Source organism: Cataglyphis hispanica, chromosome 4 (assembly GCF_021464435.1).
Source record: "Cataglyphis hispanica isolate Lineage 1 chromosome 4, ULB_Chis1_1.0, whole genome shotgun sequence".
Taxonomy (NCBI): Eukaryota; Metazoa; Arthropoda; class Insecta; order Hymenoptera; family Formicidae; genus Cataglyphis; species Cataglyphis hispanica.
In genome coordinates, this window is record NC_065957.1 from 2,928,446 (window position 1) to 2,950,910 (window position 22,465).

The 22,465-nt window shown below is 39.6% G+C and overlaps 2 protein-coding genes across 9 annotated transcripts in view; both read left to right on the plus strand.

Annotated features, from left to right (window-relative positions):
• Nucleotides 1-638: 638 nt before the first annotated feature.
• Nucleotides 639-3,527, plus strand: LOC126848674 (uncharacterized). The gene is made up of 4 exons (XM_050589730.1): nt 639-659; nt 772-817; nt 1,682-2,065; nt 2,730-3,527. Exons 1-4 carry the CDS (start codon nt 654-656, stop codon nt 2,738-2,740), a joined length of 447 nt encoding a protein of 148 aa, XP_050445687.1. The 5' UTR covers nt 639-653; the 3' UTR covers nt 2,741-3,527.
• A 14,406-nt stretch (nt 3,528-17,933) lies between these two features.
• Nucleotides 17,934-22,465, plus strand: part of LOC126848656 (cell adhesion molecule Dscam2) — an 80,897-nt gene continuing 76,365 nt past the window's right edge. For all 8 annotated transcript variants that reach the window (XR_007687292.1, XR_007687293.1, XM_050589694.1 and 5 more), the window contains exon 1: nt 17,934-18,052. Coding sequence is in view for 6 of the 8 variants with exons in the window: in XM_050589694.1 (XP_050445651.1) it covers nt 18,025-18,052 (28 nt within the window). In the remaining 2 variants the exon portion in view is untranslated. The remainder of the gene's footprint in view (nt 18,053-22,465) is intronic.

Sequence of the window (22,465 nt, forward strand, 5' to 3'; positions counted from 1 at the left end):
GAAAGAGTCACCGCGCGCGTGTCCGGACTGACGAAGCGGCTGGAGAGCGTCTGCCTGACGTTTCCGGTCCAGCGAGCACGATTCACCACGCGATAATTACTATCGCGCCGAGCAAACCTGCCTCGGAGATCCTCCGCAATCGACGTGCCCCGGGCTAATAGGCTCTCTTTCAAACGGGAGACTATTTCGCGGACGTTGCGCGATTATTATCTTGGCCGATGAATCATCATCGCGATTCTTATTAACGAGGTCGCCGCGTTTCGACACACCATCCCCCATCGTTCGAGCGAGTGTCGCGAATGTCGCGAACGGCGTGAGAGAATTTCGCTCTTCCCCGGAGGATTTCGCAGATGGAGAGATCCCCATCTCGACGAACGATCGAATGGTCGATCGGGTGTCAAGATTGTCTTGTCTCGTCGTCGCGCGACAAGAGAGGGTGGAGGGGCGATCATCTAGAAACGGCATTGGGGATTTTCGTTCTTGACGGTGATGGCAACGGTGGTGATAGTGACGGTGGTGGGCACGAAAGTTGGGTTTCGTGAACGAGAAGAACACGCCGAAGGAAGGAGAGGCGGAGGGCGGTCCCGGCTGAAGAAAGGCAGGAGCTATAAAAGAGCCGGCAGGCTCGACTGTGAGCATCAAACACCTCCGATATGAAGGTACGTAGAAGCGATCGCGAGCGCACGACGCGTAATATTAAATCGAATAATCTCTCGCGCTCACGGAACGATGCCGTGATTATTAAAATCTGGTTGTTCTCTATCGTTGCAGGTGTTCGTAGTCACGCTCGTGCTGGCACTCGTCGCCACCGCATATGGTGAGTACGATGAAGGCTTATGGGGAATGTAGTGGTCACGGATTATATCGAGGGTCTCCCGCGTGTGATGTGTTCACGATGTATTTAACCCTCTTGATAATCCAGAATCGCAAAGCGAAATGATTCGTAATGATTTTCTAGAACTCCCCAATGTTGTATAAACACGTCAAATTCCACGCTCCCTTATAACGTTTTATATCAATCTGATTAAAAATTTTGTAAAAATGACGAACAAGTTAAAAATATCTCATTAAAAATTATAGAACGGTGTCTGTGTGTGTGTGTAAACATTATTTACACTGAAAAAAATATAAAAACATTCCATTTATAAAATAATATCGTATTTTTAACAGGAGACGATAATCATTAATTATTCTTTGGAGAGCTTATCACAGATTTCAAGTAAATTAATTATTGTCACATCACGACGCAAGAACTATCATTTGACTAACATACGAATGCACGCACACAAATATCGTAAATTATATTCCTCGTGCGAGTCTTTTTACGTGATTACTAATCAGTTGATTCAGCGATATTAAACGAGCTCATAAGATTTAATCCGGGAGCTATTTGTACTTGCCCCCTGCCCTTTAAGATGGCTTACACAATCGGCAGAGCGCAACCAGTTCCCTTCTTGTAGCAATCGCAAAATACCTGGTGGCAATTTGCGGACCGACATGAGCGCGCGCGGCCACCTGGTACCGTGCTCGCAGCCGCACAAAGAAAGTCGATAAATCGCGCGAATACACATATACACACACATTCTCACCGCTCTATAAATTACAAGTGGGTTACGTAATCGCCGAGGATCGGGATTTTTGAATGCGATGAAAAATCGATATCACGATCTCAAAATTACAGGTGGTTACATAAGCAGCGGCGGTGGATTCGGCGGCGGCGGTGGTTATGGGGGCGGCGGTGGTTATGGAGGCGGAAGCAGCGGATGGAAGTTCGGCGGTGGCGGCGGTTATGGGGGCGGCGGCGGTGGCGGTTATGGAGGCGGTGGCGGTGGTGGAAAGATCATCAAGGTGATCACAGTCAGCAGCGGCGGTGGTGGTTATGGAGGTGGTGGCGGTGGATGGAACCTCGGCGGTGGTGGCGGTGGATGGAAACTGGGCGGAGGCGGCGGTGGATATGGCGGTGGTGGTAGCAGCGGATGGAAGTTGGGCGGCGGAAGTGGTGGATTCGGAGGCGGTGGATGGAAATCGGGTGGAGGTGGCGGATATGGAGGTGGCAGCAGTGGAGGTGAGACTTTATTGTCGTAAATTTTCTTATCGTAAATTTTATTATATTATAATGATAGAGGTGAGGTGAGATTACATTTGAAAAGCGAATTAATTTAGATAAGTCATTTTTACCGTGAAAAAAAAAAGAACCATCAAGAGGCTGCGTAAATTGACTTTCTTTTTTGAAAATTTATTACCGTACCGCTATGCATTAATATACATACTTATTTATCGTATAAATATTCACGAATAATCGCGGAGAGAAATTTGCTCATCAATCATTTAATAGAGGGGAATAAAAATAAAATATAGTTACCAAATATTATCAATTTTTAAAAAAGTGTGTGAATTTTTAAATTATTGAAATATAATTGTATATGCTTACACATACATATGTGGCTATGTTTATATCGAATTTAAATTACTTAATCAAAACCCATTAATATCGATAATGTTTGCTATTCACAGTTCATAGAAATAAATTATATTTATCTCAGGAAAGAAACCATCAAGAAAGGATAAGCCGCGATAAATTTTAACTTTCTTTTTTTTTCGGAAATTTATTGCAACTTCCCTCCGCGCAAGTTCTTTATTTTTTTATTATTACTGCGTTGCCATGCATAGTCCGGCAAATATCAACGCTACACTTTACAAATTTATTTATCGTATAAATTAACTTTCAGGCTGGTGGTAATACTGACGACGTCTACGAGCAATTGGAGAGAAATTTGTTTGCCAATCATCCGCGCATATCTCGGCTGTAAGCATCGTCGTTAAATCAATTCGCGCCGACCCTCTTCGCTCTTCGATCTTCGTCAGATCGCCATCGGAAGACGAAAAAAAGCTACAACCGGGACATCACCGAAAAGTTCCGCATTTCATCGATTCGTAAGAGGAAGCGTCACAACATACACACGTACGAAATACTCCTCGCGATATCCTTCACCATCTCCAGTACAAGGATATTTGTTGGAAACAGTGAACGATATCGTCGTCCCGCAACCGGCTATTCGAACTTGACGCCGTGTCGTCTAGGCGAAACGACTTCCTTCTTGAAGGCAGAGTCTCCTCCCGTCCTTCTTTCCCAATCCGGAAAATCGGCGGACGTTCCGTTTACGACTGAATCGTGCGCCCTGATATTTCAATTCCACTTTCTCGCATGATTTTCCACCCTTCTCATCTCCCATTTACTTCCACCACGCTCTCTTCCGAGGATCGAGAGCGTTAGGGCGAGGCGTCCCTCCGACATTTAGCTGATTATAAATGCATAGAGCAATCCCGTGGAATCTCGACAATTACTACGGGTATTTCGAGCACGAGCGAATAAAAGCGACGAAATACTGCAAAAACACATTCAATGAAAAAAAAAAACGCAGCAATCACTCATGCACTTTCTTTTTAACTGTCTGAAAATCGATACACCCCGTTCAATTGAAGAAATGCAAATTTAATAATAAATGAAAATCACACTGATAGAATAATGATGTATATTGTTTTTTATTTTATTATTACATCCCCCGATTGTGAGTTCTTTTTTCGACGAGAGATAGAAATATTTTTCTAACGCTAGGAAAAATAAAACCGATTTCACAATTTTCTGCCGATTTATGTATTCGCGGTGATCCTGCGTAACCCGGAACGAAATTAAAACCGTGAGCGCCCGGCAGACCCACAACGAGAGCAGAGAAATATAATATCCCGAACGTATGGATTTATTATCGCTCTTACGATATTGGGCGATCGCATAAATATCGCGCATATTTAGATGCATTTTTTCCCACGCATAAACTTGCCCGTAATGTTCGCGATCGCAAAGCACGATGCATAAAATTTTGATTAATCCTCATGACCATGGTTTATTGGCCGAGCAGTATTTTTCCAGATATTTTCCTTTTAATACTTTCGCTCTAAATAATTTTCTGTCACATCTATATCTTCCGTTTATTATCAAAGTATTATGAATTGTGATTAATAGAATGCCGCGTGACATTTCTATTCTTCGCATAGTGACAAATGCACTGCATAAAATTTTACTGATCTCCAAACTTTAGTCAGTGCACTAACTAAAAGTATTTGATATTTGCTTTAATATTTTTCCACATATTTAATTTAATTTAATTTATATATACTTTCGCGCAATGAGTTTATGATGTTCTTCCTTGTACGTGAATTTTTAATTTTGTGTTACGTCAGATATAAAAAGAATCGCTTTTACTTCAAACACGAGTTTAATGAATGGGACTGGCTTAATTATGAAGCTACATAATGAGCGGCAAGTTTAATATGTGGCGCAATGTACTTTTGCGGGGATAAGCGTTAAGAGACACGTATGCACACAATAAGTTTTCTATGTAGCAGTTGCGTGACTTCAACGTAATAGCCATGCAAGCAATATCATGGTAATTACATTCTACTAGCGTGTCATAAAAGCAAGGCGCGACTCGATTTGTCGTTTAACGCTGATACCAAGTTTCATCATCCTTTTGTTGATTATTCTCAAGCAGATGATTACCGTCCTAATATATTACACGTAATATCAAATCTCCTTTTAATTTTCTAGTAATTTTCATCACGAGATTGTTACCCATGTTTGTTAATGAAATTGCACCACCGTTGCTTCTCTTAATGACCATGTTTTGTGTTAATGACTTGGATATTCTTATTACTGAGATTAAACTATGTGTTGGTCTGTCTGGTAGAAAAATTTATATGCATAATAGCCTTTTTAAATCGTCGTTGCGAAAATAATCCGAGTCGAGAAGAGGCATCAATACCGGTTAGTAAGGACATGTATAATAGCTTTGCATATTATTACATTCTTTTTAATGAGAAAGGAAAGGAGTAGTATACAGATTTTTATGTTATTACATTCACTTCATCCGATTTATGAGATTATTTACGAGACGATATTACGAGAAGACATCGTCATTATTATAAGACGATATGCTATATATGTTATATATGTATGTATGTGTATACATGTATATACAATTTAAATAGTTTTAAGTATAGATGTATAAAATAAGTCCGAGAGAAAAGTGAGATATATTTTTCCGATATTATATCTGATTGAACAAACGAGTACATTCGTTTCATCGCGATAAATTTAATTTGAATATCTTTCAATTTTTTTTTTTTTTTACAAAGAGGATCGAATCGTGCAATCCTTCTGAATGGTCATTATTACAACAATTCGATTGACGTTGGAAAAAAGGGCATCGTCATTATTGATGAACGAGCTCGAGATAATAACGACGCGCAAATCGACGTCTATAAATCCTGCTTAAAGCCATGAGGCTGTATTCGCCCGACTAGTGTCTTTCAGGTGAACTTTAATATGCGTTCTATCCTCTATTATTTCCGTTAGCCGCGCCAGATGATCTCCTCTCGAGGCAGCCTCCGAATAGAGCGCGCTTGCCGTTAATTGGATCCTCCAGATCCGCGCTTTGATTAATTATGGCGAGCTCGTCTATCGATAGAAAGATGTGCTCTAGCACGAATAGCACTTGTCGATATTACTTTTTATTCGCGGTCCGTGATGCGATTCCGTTCTTTCACTCCATGCGCATTTCCCTCGATCTCATTGCGCATTCGCTCATCGCGGAATAAAGAAGCGATCTTCTCTTCCTCTTCGCTCATTCACGAGATCCCCCTCTCTTATAATCTTCGCTTAAATATTTAATGACCAATTCGCTTCATGCTACTAGTACTTTTCATGTTTTTTTTTTTTAATGTCGGGTGGATTTTGTCTAGAAACTTAAAATTCGGATTCATTCTCAAAGAATTTTTGCGATTTCATGTCTGCATATATATATATATATATATATATATTTATATATAAATTACTTATAGTTTATATAACAAAACTATATATATTTTTGCTATTTTAAAATGTATGTATAAATACAAAGTTTATATTAAAAAAATACATGCTAACAATTGTTTCTATCGATTAATAGCAAATCTTGTGCGTGAATAATTGCATCATAAACGCGTTTAATTTGCAGCCTTTGTGGCGTGTACAGCATTAAGAAAGAAAAAGGATAAATATATTCGTGAGATCAACATTACACGTGAAAGTAGGAAGATGCTCGTAATGATGATGTTTCCAATGACCTGCGATTCGGTCGATCATGACGATGCTTAGCAGTTACATTAACGAGATGTTCGAATGTTCGCTCATTCGGCCAGTTGGCCAATTACATTTCGTGTGAAGGGTCTTCAACGTAGACAGCCGACCGAACTACATCCATGGGCCCATAAATTTATTGAACGCTGATGGCTGCGCGCGTAACAATCGGCTGACGTCAAAATACGGCAGATAATAATCAGGCGTCAATGATGCCGGAAACAATATGTAACATCGCGCTCTTCAACAATTTTTTGATGCTGAACTATCTAAAATATTTTAAGAAAAATAGGAAAAAAAGTCTTGCTAGATACATATATATTTTGTGAAATAATTCTAATAAAGTATTCTTGACAGAATCCGGCTCTCTTAACAATAAGCATTATAAAAGAAAGATATAAATAATGAATGTAATGTTAATATTAAACACAAGCTTCCATAAATATGTATCTTATCCAGTCTTTAGTCTGCTCTTTTCAAACACACAATTTGCTTATGTTCTTTGCACTTAAAGTGAAACAAGTGCATTCATATCGTGAAGTAGAAAAATAGAGAGCATCAAAAAAAAAAAAAAGGAAAAACTAGATTTTCTCGCACGTAACGATACTTTAATGACAGTTTTAGGACTTTATAATGTCACCGTTACTTCCTCCATATACACAGTGTGCGAACAGCAGCCGGCGGTCCTTGTACCGGCAGTGATACTGCCGACAATTCTATCCCGGTTTAATGGCCATCGATGACGACGAGCAATTAAATTAGCGCGGATTATGAAACGCTTGGTAGTGTGCGCGAAATGTACAAGAGAGAGAGAGAGAGAGAGAGATTTGCGGAGGGTACAGAGGATGTTGGTATAAATTTAGGGTAGGCATGGCTAAAACGGAACGATGTTTCAAACACATCTGTGCCGCGCGTGCGATCATCTCTTGTGTCTCTTTCTCTGTCGTTCTTTCTTGTCGTCTCTATCCCACGCAATTTCTCCCGCTCTCTCCCCTATTTCCCCCATTCTCTACATCCTCTCTCTTGATCCATTCTCGCTCCTTTTCTATTATTCCCTATCTCTTTCTCCCTCCCTCTTTCTCTGTCTATCTCCATTTCACCCCTTTCGCACACACGTTTATCCCCAATTGGCGAACACTCACCGTGCCAAACCCGAATCGACCTGACGCTCTCTGTAGCCGATTACAAATCTGACCAATTAGGCGCACGCTGCGCTTGCCGGATCAGAATTGGCGAACGTTCCACGGGCGCCAATGTTGGCGCCTAAGCGCTGTACGCGTTCTCTCGCTCTCTCTCTCTCTCTCTCTCTCCTCTCTCTTCGAAGATCGCTACGTCCTGTACCAACGACCTCCATCCGTGCACCACCGTGTCATGTTCGCCACTCCCTCTCGCCACCAGGGAATTAATATTAAATGCGGCGTCTGCGAGACTTCGACTTTGATCGGAAAACGCGGCTAATTAACGTTCATATCCCTCTCCTTATACTCGCGCAATTTTCGGGTTCGTTAGGTCATAGCCTTATCTTTCAAGCAATTTTCAATTACATTTCTCTTACAGTGTATCCTTTTTATCGTTAATAATAGAATACAAAATTAAATCAAAATAATCGGTTTTAGTAAATTAAAAAAAAAACAATATTTAAGTAATAATATTGTAAAAAGTATTAATTGTACGTCTTTTTAAAACTATAATTTAATATAGAGAAATGTCTTGTTGTATACAAAATTTATTATCTCTTGATATTTTATTAAAAACTACTGTAGACCATTAATGAAAGAGTTATTTGTTCTTCTACCGATAAAGGATTGATTTGTGTTTCTCTCTTTGTTTTCAAATTGCAGGAATGATATGAATATTCCTCTATTTTCACGCTATATCGATATCTTGAACCGCTTTTCAATATTTTGTCGGAGATGAGCGAGTCGTTGCCCGCGCTGTTTTCCCATGGTCGAAAATTCGAGTGCACGCGCACCACAGTCCGGCTATAATTTATTATTCGGTGTTGGACCAACGCAGTCGCGATCCATACAGGCTGCTCGCGTACGTGCATACTAGCGGTAGTTTTGCAAAAAAAGACAGAGAGGAAGAGAGAGAGAGAGAGGGGGGGGGAGAGGGAGGGAGAAAGAGAAAGAGAGAGAGAGAGAGAGAGAGAGAGAAAGGGAAGGGGAACGAAAAGGCGAGACCAAACGAGACAAACGGAGCGCGAAATGAAAAAGAGGAACAGAGACAAAGGATGGGAAAGAAAATGCCAAAAAAGAGGAACGGCAGCGCGGCCGTGTCGATGTTTTATTGCCGGCGGATTTGTCGTATTGACCGACACTCGCGAGAGGATGAGAAGGAAAATCGAAAACGGGAGGGGCAAGAGTGACACTCGTCTACCACCGGTCGATAAAATCAGTTGAATGGGATGCTTGGAGTATAATTTTCAAGCAGATAGAATTTGCAATAATCTTCACAAACATGTGATTGACGATCGGAAAAAAAAAAAAAAAAATACCAGAATCTCAGAAATATTTGCGAATTGTCATATTTTCTCGCTATTTCGTAGATTTTAACAAATATTTGCAGTACCGATAAACCGTCTTCTTAAAATTTATATTGGAGTTGCGCCCCGAGTTGCCGCATTTAATCCAGAAATTTATAATCGCCAAGTAAAATGACGTAATTTTCCCGGAGCAAGGGTAATGCTCCGGGAAAGTCCCGACGCGGGTTATTTCGCGCGAAATCGCCTCAAGGATTTCGACGAATATTCCGCAAAGTTACTGAAACGCATTGTAAGCAGACCTCGGTGAGATGGGATAGTTGTCGGTGAACGACGAACCAGAGACACAAACTGGCGCCTTGTAAAAATTACAAGCATTTCCATCTACGAACGATATCATCAATCCACAAGTCTCAGGAATAAAAGGCGAAATGAGTCCCGCTGTGAATACGTACGTTTATTCACGGCTCACCTCTCCCTTGCTTGGGAATGGTCCCTCTTTTCTCCCAAACGTGGCCCTCTCGTCCTTCATTCCTGCCTCTCATTCGCCTAAACCCCGAGTACGCTTTTTCCTTTCGCCGCGAGAGAGATTGAAACTGTGGATAGAGTTTTGTTGAATCTCACGAGAATCACGCACGCAGGGTGGAATTCGAGACACTTGAAGGCTCTTTACTTGAAAGTACGTACGGATTTCAATGCCATTAAACAAGGCGCCCTAAAGTATTCCAATGTAGTACATCAGGATTGCTATGTCAATAAAACGTGAACATTTTTTATTTAGTAGTCTGTCAATAATATCTTCAAACTGATAAATGATGGTATATTTAGTGGGGATGTTGATGAAGTGTTTTATCAATAGTGGCAATTTATTATAAAATAACATTTAACAATGCAAAATAATGATTGTAATATGCCTATATACCGAACTAATTTTTTAAAAGCAAGGTTCATGATCTCCGCAGTTAAACATTCAATCGTACACATTTGCATAGAAAGCAAACAATTTCGTTATAGAAAATATTTTTATATTTCTTGCATGTTTGCAAAGATTTATGATAATTTAAATCCTTTAAACTTAAATTAAATTCACATAAGAAAAAAAAAAAATTCCAAATATGTTTGCATGTGTGATTTCTTTATGTACATTATATAAAAATAATATTATTAGAATAATATCAGATTTTAATCTCTCTCTCAAAATCGGATCTAATAATTTATAAGAAAAATGGAATCAAATATATACTTGCGTGAAAAAGCTCATTATTTGTGTATTATATATAATCAGTCCAAAAATAAAAACCAAGGATCTCTCAGTGGCTACTTCAACGGCCAATCAACACGTGCTGAAGTACAATAGATAGAATTTTGGTCGTTCACTATCGCGAGATTGATCGGAGGATGACGAAAGAAAGGAAACAAAGTTAGCGGAAGACGAGCGGGGACGGGAAGAAAGAGAAAGAGAGAATCCTTAATACGATACCAAGTTCGACTTGAAAGGCTGACGTTTCCATTCTTTAGCAGACACCGCACTTTAAACGTCTCTCGGCTTCCATTCGCGTTATGATAGAAGCATTCGTCGAGGCCGGCGCGCGCTCTCGAATGACGGGAGAACGTAAATCTCGCATCGATGGTACTCGATCGTGCTCTTCCTAGTTACATGATAGTCTCTAACGTGTAGCCGTGCCGTAATGGCTTTTTAACCTAAGTGTGTCAAGAATCATGAAGACGGATCTAACATAATAAACTTGCCTCTCGACAATACTTCTATCATTTAATCATTTAATGGAATATGTAATTCTCGCGATATTTATTTCGAGGATTTACAGAATCGCAGGGAAAACATCATAAAAACATATACATTTTTTAAATCTTTATCAAAATTATATATCTTTATCAAAAATTTTTTTGCACTACATTGTGCGAATTCGTATACATATGAAAAGTTTGATTTTCGCGGAATGAAAATGAAGGTAGAAAAAAATTCCTATTAAATTCTGTGATAAATATTATGAAAAGGAATATCACAATATTTTCTTTTATTAAATTAAAAATGTAATTGTAAAATCATGGACACGTATGTAAATTTCGGACTATAATAAAATTCGCGCAGAACAAGTCAAACGTAAATAATGCAACACGCTATTTTGATATGGATTTATTTAGATTTAATACAGATCGAGAGAAAGACGATAGAACAAAGTTAAAATTAATAAATAAATTTATTCAGATTTAATATATACAGATCGCGAGGAAAGAAAAAAAAAAGGACGACTATAACAAAGTTAAAATAAATAAATTTCGCTCCTTCGACAACGTAGCTTTCTTTTGCAATGAATGTATACAGCGGGAAAAATTCTTCGATATCTAGAGAAAACTCTTCACGTTCGCGCATAAAAAATTCACTTTGCATTTTTACAATTCGTCGGAAAAAGGAATCGACGCGGGATTGCCAGCGGCGAGATACAGTGTCGCTTTCGACACAGTCGAGGAGGACCTCCGCCGTTTCGTCCTCCTCATTCATAGTTTCGCGCACTTAAGGCACTCGTCTCCCGACGATTCAAATTTTAATTCAATTACGAGAACGACGAGGCTGCACCTTTTCTTACGTCTTCGCCAGTCCGTTTATTTCTTTTTCTCTCGGGAGTCTCTTCGTCCCATCCACACCATCCTCACCGAGTCCCCGCAGCAAAATCTGAATTTAATTATGACCCTTCACGTAGCCATTTTAACACTCATACCACTGTCCGTGGCCTATCTTCCTCTCGCATCGGACGTAAAGTCGTGCGGGCTCTCTCCATTTTATTCCCTCTTCCCCTTTTCCAATCGAAACAGGATCGCGCAAAGTATTTTAAATCTTAAAGGGCATTTAATAAATCCCATTAGTTCTCGATCTTTTAGTTCGCATTAAATGTTCTCATTAAATGTGCCGCTGTATCGGTGACTTATTAATTTTGCGCCTCCTCCGATCAAAGCTCATATACTATAAATAGCTTGAGATAAAGAAATTATATATACTTATATATATAATAATAATATAATGATATATGTATATACATCCCGAGTAAGAATAATTAAAATCATATTTCTCCTATTATAAAAACATTTTCTCATTAAAATGTATTTTTACAAATGTAATTCCGGGAGATTAATGCACATTTTCACATGCTTTATATGTACAGAAAAAGATATAAAGTATCAAATTTATTCTTAAGCGCGAGAATTTTTTTCCTTAAATATATTTCGAGAAATCGTCGTTACAAGTTATCATTAAAATTTAAAAGCGTCCGCTTGATATTTTGAGAAAAAGCAGTCAAGGTTTTCGCAAAGTTTTTAGCATTTCCTTCGAAAATTGCAACGCGGACGATCATTCTTTGCATCCTTGCCAAAGTATAAGGCTCCTTCTAATGGCGCATTCAATATTCGTAATGAAGAACTCTACCTACTTCGCAGGCTTCATTCATTCATCGCGAATCCCTTTGTCCGATCCTTGTTTTTCTTCGCTGAATGCGCGCGTACATATTTAGAATTCTCTTTCTTCATTGCTCCGCGAACCTGTCTCTCTTTCCTTTCTCTCTCTCTCTCTCTCTCTCTCTCTTTTTTAATTTCCATCCAGCAATTTTGCTTCGGCACCGATTCCCCTCGAGACCTCGTAGCTTCCACGATAATTAAACTAATACCAATTAAACGTACCGACGACCGTTAATTAATGGTTTCTGTACCATTCGAGCTCGCTTCGCATCGCTTGTGATATTGCGTTATGTATAAACGCGAGTTTGGGTAGTTGCTAATTTTAATGCGACGCGGCCGCTCTCGAGCGACGGAGATTACATTTTCTCTCGCGTAATGTTTACATAATTTCCTTTCTCGTATTTTGTTCGCCTAATATATTTTCCGCGCGCGTACACCGCGCACGCCTTATTAAACCCGCGAGCGAATTAATTTCATACGAAGCTGGATTTAATAATTGAAAAAATAAAACGATTCTCTGCTTAAAACACTTATCAGCAAACATATGTGTAATGTCTGTCTTGCGTAACTAAATGTTATAATTATTTGGTAATTATGGGCAATTTTTATAATTTTTATAATTGGGTATGCGTGTATATGCGTAGATGGATATGATAGCTTTTTCTTTTATATAATTTTAACTACTCTAAATATATATGTTTAATGTATACTTAATTATAAATATTTAATAATTTAAAAAAAAAAATATTTACGCTATTTATTTTAGCACGATTTAAATATACGCAGAATATTTAGAAAGTACGCGCTTAATCTTCTATTTTAGTGCCACAAATGTGCCAAATTTAATGATATGTCGGGATTTCTTTCAGATGGCAGGAATCCGAATGAAAGGCATAAAAATCTAAATCAGTCCTTCCATACGACCTGGTATTTAACATGGTAGTAGTACGGGGTATTCTAATTAAACGGTACATGTCTGACCTCCGAATGGAATGCCAAGACCGGCATCGATTACCCAGCCAATTTGCGATGCGACTCGCAGCCTCTCTCTGTCCCCCTTCGAGTCAGTTTCCGTGAATCTCTACGAGGAAATGCTACGAATGCGGCTATATCTCGCGCTTAAAGTCGAAGAATGCGATGAGAATTAAGTCGAGAAACGATGAACTGGGAGAAATCATGGCAAGAAGAAAAAAAAAAAACTTTATTTGCAAGCAATCTTTATTAATCATAGAAGAAACGAAACGAAGAAAATAAAGAGAAAATTTATTATTAATTTTTATATATTGTCATTAGGGAGATATAAAAAAAATTATTATAGAAAATTTAGAAAAATACTGTACAATTTCTTAAAAAAAGATTCTTATTTCTCTCTCTCATTAGTTTTAAAAAAGTCTTATTTCATTAGTTTTTCAATTCTCGATTGTTAGAGTTAGTTTCATCGCGCTTGCTGGGTTAAAAAGAATACTTTCAAAGTTGAAAGCAATGGAAAAAGGTCACGAAGTTCTACTCGACGTCTAAGATCGCGACCGTAAGTTTCCGCAAAATCTTGGGACGGAAATGAAAAAGCAAAGCACCGCTCGCAAGGGGAACCAGTTCGCGTCTGCAAAGCCGCAGCATATCCGCCACGCGTTTTTGCAGGCGGGCTCGAGGTAGGATTAAGTAGCGACGCGTGCTTCCTGACGGCTCCATGCACCGGCCCTTAATTCGCTCCTCGAGGGAACGTGACCCGGGGATAAATTTGAATTTGCGCAAACTGCACTTACCCCTCGCGATGAAGAGCTCAAGAAAGAGGGAGAAGAGACAGGGTTAGTAGCTATGTTCGCAATTCGACGGTGAATAGACGAAGAGAGTGAGAGTGAGTGAGAGAGAGAGAGAGAGAGAGAGAGAAAGATCCAAGACGACGGCTTTAATAGCTGGTACAATGAAGACCATGCGGATAGAGGGTTGGGGGAAAGGGGAAAGGGTGATCTTCGAGTCTTTTACGTCGCACTTGACGAAACAATAGTCGAACGAGCGAGCCGGATGGAACGATAGACTAGCGCGTTGTCGGACGGAGAAGAAGGCGAGTCGAGGAGCGTGAAAGGGGAGATGAAAGCGGAGGGTGTATTCTCGGTAGACGATGATGACGACGACGACGACGACGACGACGGCGACGACGACAACGCGCAATCCGTAGCCCCGGGTCGGGTTTTAACGACGTGCTCGGACACAGTCGTCGTATCCCTCCACCTCCGCGATTTGCACCGGAGTTTGCCGCTGCTGCATGCAAACCTCGTACATCCCCCCGTCGTAACCCCGCCGTATCCTCTTGTCCTCGTTGATCCACTGAGGTCGTTTCGCTCTCGTGCACGCCCGAAGCGTAGTGAACGAGAGAGAGAGAGAGAAACGGCTTCGCTTCGCCGATACTATTATACTAAATTCTCCCTACACTCCGCGACCCCGCGCGCTAAACGTTCACTCTGGCAACGAAACAAATCCTCCCCCTCCCCCCTCCCCGAGATGAATGAGCTCGAATAAATAGCTGTGCCAATGAACGAGCCGTTAAGAATTATTACTGAATAATTTAAGACTCTCTTGCTAAATAAAAAGATTGTGTTGCTATACTTTTTATCATTTGATTAAATTAAAGAGGAAAACAGGAATACGAACTCGATCTATCTTGATTTAAGCTAAATCTGAATTGAATATTAAAAATACTTTATAATAATAGCATTAAGAGTATTAATGGTTAATGTGATATCGGCAATATATTGAATAATATTATTATAACAATGGCAATGAACGATTGATGAATAATAATGATTGAATAATGATGATGAATGATGAGATGATGCATCATTACATGTATAAAAAGCATGCTCGAGAAGAAAAGATTATTCATAATAAATATTTCTGTGTAATCTTATTCGCAAATTTTGCAATCGATATTAGTTATATATAGCTAGCTCTCTCCAGCTACCGCTCTCTTTCTCTTTCTTCGTCCGTCCGTTTTCATCGCTCCCTTCTCTCTCTCTCTCTCTCTCTCTCTCTCTCTCTCTCTCTCTCTCTCTCTTGTACTTTCACATCGTACCTTTTATGATCCGAGCTTGCTTTGCCAGTCTTGTCGCTTAACATGAAAACTTTCGGCCGTCTCATCCCATCGCGGCAGCGTCCGCCGGAGTTTTATTGCACGCGACGTTACACCATCGACGACGATGACAGTCTCCTATTGCGTGGGCGTTTCCACATACACGACAGCAGATAAGTGCTCGCGCCGGTCGGTGATCAACACGATGCGAAACACGTCGCGGAAAATCCTTCGGACCGTAAAACGCATAGTCGAATAATTAAACATCATGATCGATTAGGCGTTCTCTTTTCGAAACAGCAAGAACATACTTTTCAATACCCGAAAAAATATAGAACAATATGCGATGTAAGCATTAAAAAAAGAGAAAAAAAAAACAGTTTCAAATAAATCAAGAGACAAGAAATTACGATGTGCGATAAAAAATATAATTACGATGATATAGGCACAACGAGAAGGGAGCGAGCGGTGTTAATAACAACGGGAATAAAGTGTAGTAAAAATTCATTTGCATATTAGAGGGAAGATATGAAAAATATAAAAAGCATGAAAAATGTTCTTGACGTTTTCCGAGCGTAGCAAGAGAGAGCGCATAAAAAGCTCCAAAAAATTAAAAAAAGAAAAAGAAAAAGAAAAATTAAAAAAAAAGAATTAAATGAATTTCGTAATAAATTACGGCAAGAGATAGACAGTTAATTAATTAAAGTGGCGATTCGCAGACGCGCCCGTTGCAAGACGGCATTTGTGTCCCAAGCACGAAATATTGTATAATGCACGGCAGTCGTAAATAGATAGGCTTCGCGGTTTCGCAGGTAATTTATGCACGCGCGCGAGTATTGTGCACGGGGTGTAATGCCGATGAAGGTGCGTGCTACGGCCACAGAATGCGAACACTACCATCCCCCCCCCCTGTCCTTTGTGACACCTGCGTCTCATCTTTCGTCCACCATCACCGTATATATTGTAGATTCATCACGGCAAATGCGGCGGTTAAAGAATTGCTATTTGTACTTGAAAATCCTCTCGCTGCAAGAGTGTTTGCATGCTTCTTAAGAAAATTTGATGTAAATTAATGATTTTGTTATATACTCGAGTGCTTTTGATAAAATTATAAATAGCGGAATACATTTATGGGAAAGTCGATCTATAGTGTCAAATAGAAATTTTACTTATTAAAAGTGTTTATGTATTTATGTATTTATGATTATTAGTCGCACTTATCTTTTTGCTTTTCATATTACTAACAATTAATTTTGAATACTGTCACATACTCTCTTCATATTCATTGAAAAAAATTTTCAAGTATAATAGTTTGTAAAAAATAAAGTCTTTAAAGCGTTCATTTTTATATAACCCAGTTTTTAATTTCTAAGTTTTATTATATTGCAAACGTCTATTATCTCTGACATATGTCTAGAAGATTGCTAGTGGAATCAAATACGTTATATAATAAAGCAGTACACTGCAAATAGGGATTAGTTGTATAGAATCTAGAAAATGATAGCTAATCAGAGATAACGAGCAGCTGCAATTGCTATTGGCGTAATAGATCCTAAGGCTATTTGTAACAAGAAAATTACTACTATCTCTTTACCAAGTAACGTTCTCTACATCGTACAAAGTATCATCCCAGCGAATAGATAAATCCTGTATAGTATTGGGAAACGTTAAAGTGTCGCCGCGCGGTCAGCTCAGTGTCTACGAGTGCGTATTGCCTTCCGTTCCTCGTGACGACTATACCTATCTATCTATCTGCTAACCCTCTCAACGGAAATCAGCTTGCAGGGGTGAGTAGATTCCAGAGAAAGAGAATAAAGGGATCGCATAATATAGAATCTATCATATGAATAGAAGAAGGAAAGCTATTAAAGATGCTAGATTGATATAAATTTTCTTTACTATTATCGTTCATTTTCTCTAATGTTTGCAAATTAAAGAATAATGATGAACAAAAAAATCATCTTTACAATACGAATATAATCGTAAATAAATCTATTTGTAATAATAAAAAATAATCCTTATTCTCTCATCATCTAATATTCCCCAAGCACTACCTCCGGTAAATAGCTAAATCACGTCCGCTATTTGAAAATGCTATCTCATCGTGCGTGTACGAGAGTGCGTCCTCTCTTTTCTCTCCATTCTAGCACCTGTACCACCACCTACCACCCACCTCGCCTCGGCGGAAGCCAGCGCTCGTACGAGAGGGACACGATGAAGAGGGGCAACCACCCCGCGCAACCACCTCTGACGGAGAGGAAAGGGAGAGGGTGGCACGCATGCGCCCCTGACACTCGCGGGGGGTTACCCGGCGCGATCAGTCGTGGCCGGCGGTGCCGGAGGCCAAAGACTCTCGTCGCGAGGGTAGTAGACGTGTGCGTCGCGCGTTTCCACCGGACCTCTCCCGCTCTCGGGTCTACTTATCTGTGTGCCCTTCTTACCCCTTTTCCCTTTTTCCATCGGCTTCCGCGTCCTTGCCGCGTCGCTGCCTCCTTCCCTTCCGCGTACATCGCCGCGCGACATCTAAAGCGCACCGCCGGCTTTTAGACTGTCCGCGTGCCGCGTATGCACCGCGTGCACTCGCAGCAGCATCGCCGTCGACACCGCGACGACACGCTGCTGCTGCTCGTCCTCGTCGTCGGCCACCATCGCCACCACGTCCTTGCGCCGTGCGTCGTGCACGTCGCCGGCGACGACGACGGCGGCGACGACACCGCGGCAGATCAGGGTGAGCATCAGGGTGACGTTCGAGGGTGACGTGCATCATCGTCCTCTACGGGAAATTAGGCGCCGAATTCGGCCGAGCGTAATATTGGACCACAGAATCGAAGGATGCTGGCCCGCTGCCTAATCTTCGCAGGTAAATCCATTTCTCTCATCTTTTTTTTATCATGATTTTCTGAATCGAATTTTTCGATAGTGAAAATAGAAAGTGGCGCATATAAGTAGAATAAGCATCGTGTGGTAAAAAAGATTTTTTCTTTTTTGAGCCAATAATCGTATCATCAGTTTTGAATTATTTACATTCTGTTTAGATGACTGTAATGTTACTTACACAGGCAGGAAATGGAAATTTAATTAAAGTTGATATTACCGGCGCTCCCAGGAACAAGTGACCGTACTTTTCAACTTTCTTATTTTTATGTAGAATATCGGGGATTATAATATATACTAGATCGCGTATATATCGGATTTTGTCTATTTTGAAATTTTATTTTACGATAAAAAGAAAAAGAAAATCTCATAAGAAAGAAGATTTTTGTTTATCTTACTGTTCCGATATAATTAAAAATGCTTGATACTGTACTCCATTATTATTCCGAGAATGCTCTGCCGGTTTTTGATTAAATCTTTGCTGAGAGGGATGTAAGTTTTTTTTTTAGGGACATGTTTATTTAGGGAGCAAAGAATAGTCGCCGTTGAACATATATTTCATAGTGAAAATTTTATATAGGGAGCGGAAAAACGCTCCTGTACCATCGCGACAAGATGACGCGCATCACTATATTAAAAAAGGGGAAAAACTGTTGTCAGAATATCATACCTTCGATACTACAAGAAAATTGTCAAAGTTTTATGTTTAATATCATCTAAATTTTTTTTTAAATTTATATAAAAAATTTACAATTTTTTTACACATGTAATCCCTGAAGCGTGTTCATCGCGTTCAAATTTGAACACTTGAGCTCGAGATTTTGCATCTTGAATACCATAATGTTCTACATTTGGCGTGGACAGAAAAGCAACTCGAAGCGGTCACAACAATTTCTATCTCGTGTTTGTTCTCTGCCGTTGCTACCGCAGACTATATGGAATAAAATCTGTTCCAGATGGAAAAACTGTGTTATAAAAACTTGCCATTCTCAACATAATCTGGACTGTGACGTCGGGGCGGCGTGTAATTGAAGCGATCGGCGCGTAAATTTGTTCGTGCGAAAGTTTGGCGTCGCGTCGCGTCGCGAAACGTCCGTGCTATCGCGACGCCGGTTACTGCACGTCCATACCATTTTCCCGTGGAAACAATTTCAGTACGGCTGTCCAACTTCCTGCGCGTGTAAACGCGCGTGTGACACATCGTGCGCGCGTGTTCGCCCGTGGCCGTAGTGTGCGGTGTGTTTCGAAAAGTTTCGCTGGAAACGAGATAGAGCGATCGTGTGAGCCGTGAGTGCGCGCGCGAACACGTGAACTCGTGACTCGCGGAAATCTAATTCGCGAAACTGCTCGCGAAACTAACGAACTCTCGCTCTGCGATTGAAAGGAAACCGAGTGGATGCACTCGAACGAGAGTTTTATGCGTTATCTGTCATGTACGAGATGATAATCGCGCAAATATATCATGTTTAAAATAGAAAAACGATATTGTAAGAAAAAAAAATTTTATTTAGGGAAAAATTCAATATAACATTTTCCAAATCAAATTTTATTTTCTCTGTTTTTTTCTTTCAAATTCACTCTTCTACACGATTGGATCTCAATTTTTCAAGTGGAACGGAGTATGTATTATATATAGAAAAATTATTCTCTTTTTAAAGCCAACAATACGAATGAAAAACAAGCAATGGATATAAAAATAATAACGTAAAAAATAAAATTTTTGTTTTTAAACGTAGCTGCTATTGGGTTTCCCCATTTGTTGAAAAACATTTGTGAAAATGAATGTGCATTTCTCAATATCCATTTATCATTATTTATACATGGCTTACGCATTAAAATAATATTTGCGTCATAGTATTATCATACAATGAAACTCTGCTTTATTTAACTGCGCGATAAGAGAAAAGAGATACGGGAAAGAGAAACATATCTTTCAATTGAAATATCGTGATATCGATCGTTAAATTATCTCTTTGGACAACAATACTGGAGAGATCTCTTTTAGCGAGCTTACTCTCGAAGCGTAATTATTTAAGTCAACAAATGAAAAATCGCGCTACCATGAGAGCGCATAAAAAGCTTCAATGTCTGTGATTCCATTTATCTTGCATAAGAACGGTAATTAATCGCGAAAATCAACTGTACCGTCCGTCTCCTTAATAACTTGATGATAACATAAAGACAAACTCGAGACGCGTATAAAGAAGAACTATCAATTACGAACTTCTCGACTTTTTGCTATACGTTCGTCTGATAGTGGCAGCAGAATGCAATCATCTTTTAGACAATCGAAGATCCGAGAGAAAAGAAGAGAGAAAGAGAAGGGTCGATAACGATCGCGATGCATCTTAAGATTCCTCTCGTTAACGTTCCTGCTTTCTTCCTGCACTCTCGCGCAGGAAGCTTTCCGTAGTTTCCTGAAGGAGCTTGCCATCGTTGTCGTTGTCGTCGTCGTCGTCACCGTCACTGCCCTACCCCCTCGTTCCGCACTAATTGCGGACAATCCCGGACTTGAAATCTCTCGAATCCGGGAAAGCCTTTAATCTCGACGGCCGTGCCTTAACGATGTCGCCCGTGTTTCGTATAGAACGACGTTCTGAAATTTAAGCGCTCAGGCAAGCGGAAGAGCCCCCACCCTTAATAAGGCTTCTCTCCTTTTACCAAGTAATATTCTTACTTTCTCTTTATCCTTCTCTTTCTTGCTCTCCTCGCACTCCCCAATTTACGGCATGTGTACCGGTATTAAATATTTTTAATGATTAAGTAGCTTTTTAAAGTGACTTTTTGTTAATCAGCAGGAACATGATGTGCAAAATTTTAAATAAGTAGATAAACCGGCTAATTAGCTGTGCTTTAATCGACGTTACTCTTTAGAAATACGCATAACAATGCATTGTCAAATTTTATAGCATGAAAAGTTTAATCACATTGCGGCAAAAGCCTGGATGGGCGAGTAAGAAAATTGCAATTAAGAACACAGAAACTACCTGGCGGAAGATGCTGAAATGCAGAAGATGAAATTGAGAAAGTCGAAAGTTTAGATAGACAAGACGTAAACATCAATCCTTAAGAAATCATCCAAGTGCAATGAGAGACGTGTAATAACATTATAACAATAAATCAGAAATTTGAAAAGTTCTCTCGATCAAAAAATATTCATTAATCATAAAAAAATTTAATTAAAAAATTACTCTCATTGTGCGAAATTTCCAATTAATATTCTCTTAATTTTAAAACCTAGCAGAATATTTTTTAGTTCTTTTTTAGTTTGAATTTTATTTATTATTAGTCTGATTGTTTAAATATATACAGTGATTGTTAATTATTTTCTAGTCGACCATAGGTCCTGTTGTAACAGAACGATTCAATTAACGCTACGATTAACGTTAACGTACATCGATTTAATCGGCCTTTTGTGCAAGCTACATTCCTGCCGCTTTAAATGTGCTTTTAACCCGTATCGCACGGTAGCTTGTACTTTTCGGTACTGCAATAAATGCGCGATATTCGCTTCCGAAAGGGATGTATTCAAAGTGCGGCCGTTGCAACGCGCGGGCGGATATAGTGTGCCGAGTGACGAAACCTGCTAATTATTTCGCACTTGGAAACTCCGGAAAGGCGTGTCGGCGACAGCGCGCGGATTTTCCAGTACACCGCCGTCCGACCAAAACTGATATTTTTCTACATTCATTCTAGGTTGCCATTAAACGCTGCCATTAAACCTCTGCGCTCCGTAAAATTGTTTGAGAAAAAGTAATTTATTTTTTATGGAATGTGAGACGTAATAGAATACATCCAAAAAAAAAAAGCGGAAACTTGCCGTGCAAGTGTTATACACTGCAATTTAATGCACACTCACTATCAAGAAAGATTATGTATGATATAAGCATACAATAGTTTCTCTATTATAATTTCGTGTCAAATAAATAATTTCTTCTATCTCTTCTCTGGAGTGAAATAGTACCTTGATAATAGAAGAGTTAATAAAAATCCGTTACAAAGAGAAAAAGAAACAGAAAGATTAAATATATATATATGTATATATATATAATGAATGAAAATTGATAAAAAGTTTATTTTCATTGATTTTTATTCCGCTCGACGAAAATGACCGGCGGATCGGGCTTTATCGGACAACGACCGACTGGAAAGAGTTACGGGGCTTTTCCACGTTCTCCGATTAGGTGGATAATGCGAGGCAACGTGACGGGCCTCGATATCCCGATGGGCTCGAATCCCGGCACCGAGCTGAATAATTTATTCGTTATGAATATAAACTCGGAGGAAACTGATTCGTATTGCCGTGAGACTGGCGCTGCAGGAGTTCAGCTTCGAAGCACGAAGCGATAAAGGATGAAGGGAAGAAAGGGTTGCTATGAATCCTTCGGTTCCTTCACAA

Excerpts from the sequence above, each read along its gene's own strand:
- LOC126848674 (XM_050589730.1), top strand. Across the intron at positions 818-1,681 it reads ACTCGTCGCCACCGCATATG|GTGGTTACATAAGCAGCGGC; the intron begins GTGAGTACGATG and ends TCAAAATTACAG.